The sequence below is a fragment of the Lolium perenne genome, chromosome 7 (genome assembly GCF_019359855.2).
Source record: "Lolium perenne isolate Kyuss_39 chromosome 7, Kyuss_2.0, whole genome shotgun sequence".
Lineage (NCBI taxonomy): Eukaryota > Viridiplantae > Streptophyta > Magnoliopsida > Poales > Poaceae > Lolium > Lolium perenne.
The window spans coordinates 127,172,533-127,180,157 of record NC_067250.2 but is presented as its reverse complement, the minus strand read 5'-3'; the positions used below and the strand labels follow the sequence as shown (position 1 = coordinate 127,180,157).

The 7,625-nt window shown below is 46.7% G+C and overlaps 1 protein-coding gene across 1 annotated transcript; it reads left to right on the top strand.

Moving 5' to 3' along the window:
* Positions 1-928: 928 nt before the first annotated feature.
* LOC127318554 (uncharacterized) lies at positions 929-4,923 on the top strand. The gene is made up of 3 exons (XM_051349032.2): positions 929-1,208; positions 4,213-4,334; positions 4,424-4,923. Exons 1-3 carry the CDS (start codon positions 1,073-1,075, stop codon positions 4,748-4,750), a joined length of 585 nt encoding a protein of 194 aa, XP_051204992.1. The 5' UTR covers positions 929-1,072; the 3' UTR covers positions 4,751-4,923.
* Positions 4,924-7,625: the final 2,702 nt, after the last annotated feature.

Sequence of the window (7,625 nt, the reverse complement as noted above, 5' to 3'; positions counted from 1 at the left end):
TTTAAATTTACGTTTCAATTAAATTTTTCGGTAAATTCTAATTGGGGAGGCGGTGGCGGAGAGGCGTCATGTAAACACTGCAACATGTGTCGGTGCCCCCACTCGACGGATTCGACGCGTTTTGTCGAGCATTGTTTGGGTGACGCGTAGGTAGATGCTCTAACTTTGCCTCATCTCAAGGTTGAGTTGTGGCTCCGTCCTTCAAACTGATGTTAGTTCGTGGACGCTCTAGTTTGGTATGTTCGGTGAAGGAGCGGGCATTGATGCTACACCGTGGGAAAATATCACATGATCCCAATCTTCACATGATGTCATGATACAATTTTTTAAAATACGAATTCATAAGTTCTTAAAATGTTTTAAAAAGTGTTTACATGATATGTGTTTACAATCTCTAAAATTTTCAGAACCAAATTTGAAATATAAAAGGACAAAACTAGAAAGAGAAATTGACATGTCAATATTATCATTTCTGTTTTTGTCTTCTTGTTATACTATCCATGTTGGAATTGTCATTTTTGTTTGTCTCTGTATATTTCAAAGTCTTCATTAGATGTGTGTTTATAATTCTAAAATTTTCAGAACCAAATTCGAAATATAAAATGTCAAAACTAGGAAGATAAATTGACATGTGAATAGTGTCATTTCTGTTTTTTTTTTGTCTTCTTGTGATACTATTCATTTTGGATTTGTCATTTTTGTTTATCTTTGTATATTCCAAAGTTGATTATTCTGTAGATTGTAAAAACAACACTCACAATGTTTTCGAAAATTTTAGAAACATGTAAATTTGAATTTTGAGTAGTGGTATACTATGTATAAATTTGAACCGTCTCGTACGGCGGCGCCGGTTCAATACCTACCCAAATTGTCTGACCGGCGTAAGAAAACGTTGACCATCAACAGCGTAGCACCCACGTTCCAGCCGGATAAAGAATCAACCCAATCAATCAATCACCGGCGGCTCTTCCCGAGGAGCTGGACGATCCCCACCCGAAACTCAGGAACCTCGCGGCGGGGAACGGGAGGAATCCGCAGCTCGCTTCAGATCCAGCAGCAGCGGAGGAGATCGATGGGGTCGGGCGACATGACGGCGACGGAGGTGGCGGCGCTGCTGGATCTGAAGCCGCACCCGGAGGGCGGCTACTACGCTGAGACCTTCCGCGACTCCTCCGTCTCCCTCACCACCGCCCAGCTCCCGCCTCAGTGTACGTGCAGATGCCCGATACTATCTCGAGCTTGTCAATTTCATTTGTTTGATTGATCGCTCTCTTTGCCATCTCGAAAAAAGAAACCCCCTAGGGTTGGCTCTCGCGTCGCTCCCGCGAGCGACCGAGGGCCCCTGGCGGCGCCGCCCCTTCTTCCCCCCTCCACACCCCTCCCCCTCCCTCGCCGCCGCCTGAGGGCGTCGCCGGGCAAAGCCCGCGCGGCGCCGGCGGCGGCGGGGCCCTCTTCTCCCTCGCTCGGTGGTGGAGGCGCAGGCCTCGGTGGCTGGTGAGGGCGCCGCGCTGTGCGGTGGGCGCGGCGGCGCGGTCCTTCGACGACGGCGTGGAGACGGTGCGGACCTGGCGCGCCTGCGGCGGTGGCGGCTCTCGGGAGCGCCCTCGTCGGTGGGCGGCGCGAATCCCGGCCATGGCAGGCGGTGGAAGTCGGGGTCGGCGCGGGTGGGGCCCGGCGCGGCGTGCAGCGGCGCGGCGCGCATCCAGTCCGGCCCGGCGGGGAGCTTGGCGTGGTGGAGGTTTGCGGCATCTGGCCGCCTCGTGTTCGGGCCAGGGCAGGGGCCCTGGGCCCGTTTCGAGCACACTTTCGCCTCAGATCTGTGGCCGTCGGCAGCCATGGGGGCTGCAGGCGGCAGATCTGGCCGGTGGCGCTCCCTCGTCGGATTCGGGGTTCGGAGACGGTGGTCGGCCTGCTCCTCGGTCGGCGTCCGGCGCCCTCAAAGCGACGTGTCTCGTTTTTCCTTCGGTTTCGCGGTGGCTTGGGTTGGGACCCCGGGGCGGCGGCCCTAGAAGGTGGGAGTCATGTTGGTCGACGGGCGAGCCAATGACTCTGGTGCTGGCCGGTGACCACGGCCGTGAGGGCGGCGTGGTGGTCGGCGAGTTGCGTGTTGCGGGGTGTAGATGGCGGTGATTTTGCCAAAGGGAAACCTTTGCCCCTTGGGCCACGGTGGCGGCGTCCGCGGACGGCGCTCCCTTGTTGAAGGCGCCGTGAGGCCAATCTCCGTCCCTCTACTTCCTCCGGGTGAAAACCCAAGATCCTCGGATCGGGCGGTGGCGGCACTCCGGTGTCGTGCTCTTCTTGAAGACACCGTCTTGGAGCCCACAGCGCGAGGCTCACCGATGGTCGTGACGGAGGTGATTCTTCGGCGATCTTCGGCAAGGGTTGCTCCGTGCCCTTCCCTTGTCGCACTTCCTTGGCGCTGCTGTTCGGTTTGTGAGCATCTTGGCTTGGCCCCCGGTGGTGGTCGGCTTCCGGTGGTGTTTCTACGACGGAGGAGGTCTGTTGAGGCGCGCGTGAAAATGGCTTGCTCTCGAGTGAGCTCCGGCCCGACACTGTAGACTCCACCTCTCCTCCGAGTCCTCGTAGGCGCGTTGGCTAAGCTTGTTGGTCGCGCTTCCGGCTGTAGTTTCTTCGGTAGTTCGTGTGGGTGTGTGGTGTCGTTGTGTAAGTTGGGTTCAGCACTTTGTATCAATCTCGCCGTTCGTGGCTTTGTTAATTCAAAGTTGGGTACTTGAGTGCCTTTTATCTAAAAAAAATCGCTCTCTTTGCTATCCGCAAATGATGTTTCTTTCAGAATGATGATAATACTCCTATGTAGTGTGCGGTGCGACGCGCCGATTGGACCGAATACAATCGGGGTTTCGTTGTGTCCTCAACTTAGCGTGTGCAGACATTATAGATGGTAGAGTAGCATATTTGGCAAATGGGTGTTCAGATTACGGGTGTCCAATTTTTCTTGTGATGGGCAAGTAAGCCCAACATTGACTATGCATCAGTAAGTGTGCAGAAACCAGGGGTGTTAGGGATTGGGGGTCTGGGCCAGACATGATGCATATGCTTTGCTTATTGGATATAGTATACTGCTAACTTTATGCTACTATTACATACATTTGTCACGAAATCTTTTATAACGTGTGTGCTATGCCACTATCTGGTGTTTTTTTTATTGCGTCATCCATTAATTAAGAAGGGAGTTCCTAGGGGGTCTGGGCCAGACATGATGCATATGCTTTGCTTATTGGATATAGTATACTGCTAACTTTATGCTACTGTTACATACATTTGTCACGAAATCTTTTATAACGTGTGTGCTATGCCACTATCTGGTGTTTTTTTTATTGCGTCATCCATTAATTAAGAAGGGAGTTCCTAGTTTTTAGGAGAAAACTGGGCGAAAACCTACTACAACAGGGCCAAGCCGACACAAAACGCGCCCACACTCACAGCCAATCCTAACAAAGACCCGGACAACAGGGCTGCACCCACACTAGCCAACACAAAGGGCCACATGGCGACACGAACGAACTCCAAGCACGACACTCCAACACCGTGCCAACAAAGACATGCCATGACATTGGGGGGCACCCATCAAACAACTGCGGATCCAGGGTAGGTAGCAGCCAAGGTGGTGACAAAAACGCAAACCTCTCTAGCGACGACACCTCCAATAGCAATAGGAATCACATGCCTCACTTCCTCGGCGGAAGGAGGCATAACCTCACCACCACCCAACTCCAATAGCTCGGGCACCTGGTGTTGCTTTTGAAAGATAGCAGTATGCCCTGGAATGTAGCGTAACATGTGTCTACATAGTCAGAGTTGAAAATTGTAATAAAAATATTACTACTAGGTTGTTATGACAATTAGCATTATTAATAGAAACTCGCTGCACTCCAATATGCTCTACAAAGGCAAATTTATTGTGAAGTGTGAACTACTTGTCTGCTACTTTGGTAACTCCACGTTTCGATTTGTACCTGTCGATGATTGTTTACCTTATATTTGTTCTGATTGCTGGACAAGAAATACGTTTATGATTTCCTGATTGAAAATGTTTACCCTAAGGTCTTCATTTAAATGGCTGTTCTGCTCTCCGTCTGTTTTACTCTGTAGTGTTGTATTAATTATAACAATGTAGAAGGGGAGTGCAGGTTAATATATCATCAAACTGCCATTGAAGCACCTCTAATACTTCCTTAATGTATGCTGCAGACAAGGTGGGTCGTGCTGTGAGCACTGCTATATATTTCTTGCTTCCCGCAGGGAATGTTTCACGACTGCATCGTATACCTTGTGCTGAAACTTGGCATTTCTACAAAGGAGAGCCTCTCACGGTTGGTAACAGTGTCACGCTCGTCTTCGCATGAGTACTGAAATTGCCATTTTAAATATAGCTAATGCAGATATTCTTTGTTTGCTTTAGGTCTTTGAGCTACACGATGATGGTCACATTGACCTCACTGTTATTGGTCCACACCTAGATGCTGGCCAGCGCCCCCAGTACACCGTGCCACCAAATGTGTGGTTTGGCTCTTTCCCAACATTGGATGTTGAGTCGTTTGCATCTGATGGAAGCCATATTGTCAATTCTCGCAAGCGAGATCCAGAGAAGCATTACTCCCTTGTTGGCTGCACCTGTGCCCCTGGCTTTGAGTACGAGGATTTTGAAATGGCCACTTTTGATGATGTGAAATCTATTGCCCCGAAGGCAGAACCCTTCCTCAGTTACCTTATTCCTTCCACCAAGTAAGTATTATTGAAGATGTATTGAACGCAAGTAGCCTAATATGGTATTATCTGGCCTGCCTGGATTATTTGGATATCAATTTTTCAGATATTTCAAGGGGTTTGTTCTTTTGCTTGTGCTGGTTGTAACATTTTCTGTACCATGATAGTGGAATAAAGTTTGAGCTTAATGGTGAAGGGGAGTTTGCTTTGTGTAGTTGTGTAGTTTGTAACTGAGTCGGACCGAATGAGTTATTAGTGTTTGACAACTGATGCACCTCTAAACTCACTTCCGGTAGTTATTGAACACTGCGGAAGTAAATGATGCAGTGCAAGTATATCCATGTTTTGGTACAAGTAACTCTGTTCTTATTAATTTGTTGCAAGTCGCAACATAGCACGTTGCAACACATCATGCGTCAACATACAGGTGCCCAGGAAGCTTTGTACCGACCGTCCCCACCCACCAACACAGGTGCACGATACAAAGCCAAGCGAAGCAACAGAAATGCGCTCTAGATTAAAATTGACCGGGGGGAAATGGAATTCTCCTTCTGCTGATAGAACCGTCTTATTAAATATTTTCCCTTCTTGCATTCTTTCTACTTACATGTCCTTTGAATAAACTTCTTTGGCCTAAATGGGTGTTGGTCAAGTTGACACTAGGTTTAGTGGGTTTTAGTCCCATATGATGCAATGGAAATGTGACACACAAATACATATACAGGACAAGTAAGGGCAAGCTAAAAAATCATTTATTTTCCATTTGTTGGTGTCATAGCAATGCCGCACTATTGAGAGGGTGTTCTGTCATGAACTTGGTGGGGATGAGCCTAACCTTTATTACCACATCCCTTCCACAAATACTCCACAAAAATAAAGGAGAGCAAAAAAAATGTTTACCCAAAACGACCGGTGTGCATTTTTCCGGACGGGCTGGTATAACACCATGTATTTATATATTACTATTCTCATTAAGGCGGGAGGAAATAGAACAACCTCGGTGCCCCACGTCTCATGTTGGATACTTTTGGTAAAAGAATAGTAAGAAAATTCTTAATTATCCAATGCCGGATCGAATCATGTCCAACGGCCATTGGAATATTATCTATCCTTCTATCTCAAGACACTTTATGACATAGATTACGGAGGGGGAGATAACACCTAAGTGCTCCACGTCTCTTTTGCATACTTTTGCACAAAAAAATATAGGGAAGTTCTTGATTATTCAACGCTGGATCGAATCATGTTCAACACCAACTAGAATTTTGTCTATCTTTCTATTCTTCAAGATAATGTTCATGTGAATAGATTAAGGCGGGAGGAAATAGCGCAACCTCAGTGCCCCACGTCTCCTCTTGGATACGTTTGGTAAAAAAAATCATGCCCATCAGCCATTGAAATTTTGTCTATCCTTCTATTCTTTAAGACGTTCTTCATGTGAACAGTAACAAGAGTATGAACAGTTCCTGACACTGCTTACCATTGGATTTCGATCAAGCGGCAAAAACAACAGCGATGAACATTCACTACAGCGCCCACTTCAAAAAGATTGCGGTTAATGTTTTTAAAGTAGTTTCCTGATACAATATGAACACTGCATGCTACATCAAATTTTCCGGTGATTTTGTAGCAGTTTTTTCCGGTACAAATCTTCAGCTTAAGCAGTATTTCCCTAGCGAGGTACTTTTTACCGGTGATTTTCTACCAATAATTTTTCAGTACAAATCTTTAACTTAGGCAGTAATTACTCAATATATAGTGATTCTTTAATGATGATGCGCAATTCTCTGACGGTAATTTCACAATAGTATATTTCTTTGATATTTTTGCCACCGATTATTTTACAGGAGTTTTCTAGTACAACATGAACAATAATTTCTCTGTAGTTTACCGGTATAGCATGAACAATGCGTTCTACAATATACTTCCCAAAGATTGTCTAGAAGTAATTTTCCGATACAGACCTTTGGCTCAAGCAATAATCCCACGACTGTAATTTCTCAACAGTAATTCTTCTTCAGTGTTGCGCAATTCTCCAATGGTGATTTTGCAACCGTGTTTCTTCGGCGGTGCATAAACGGTAATTCCTTGACAATAAATTTCTAATACGAACCTTCAATGCCAATAGTAATCTTCTATCTCTAAATAGAAGATCCCCACTAACCAACCATTTCTGTCAACATACAGCCTAGCCACATCAGTTTATGACAATGTATGTGCAGCTTACGTACCACTATGTACGATTCATAGATTAATTACCACCTGCTTCACCGAGAAACAAAATATTGGAAGATCGAGAAGTCATCTCTATATCACTGTGTACTAACTGAAGGCATGGATGCAACCTTTTCGAAGCAGAACCTGCAAGGCAATTAGATTTTTCATTCTACCATGGCAGCACGACATGGGAGCCTCGATGCAAAGCTCAAACGGAGGTGAAAAAAGAGGATAATTCAACCTGAAGAATAGAGGGTTAAAACTATGGAAGAGATTAGTTGCTTGACGTGGCTCATGGTTAGTAGGAAGACTAGCAATGCCCGGCAGTTCAGCGACAGCAGAGGCTGCTCAGAAGTTCGGGGCGATGAGAGAGGGAGGCGTGCAAACGGCCTTGTAGCCACGAGCCAAGAAAATAAATAGTAACTCCACTTGGATGGTCAGAGAATCCTATCTACGTGCTAGTAATTGAAGGGTAAATATTATATATCTGAGTCCGATGGGAAACAGTTTATCGGACCTCTTCCACACCGTTCATCTCGTGCCCATCGAACCGCTTGTTTTGCATCAGTTTTTCCCCGCGTGTGATCCATAATCCCCGGATTTTCGTTAGGTAGCTTCTGAAACTCCTCCCCAAATTGCTCCCCTAAAACGCTTCCCCCATAACTAGTGCTGCCCCGACC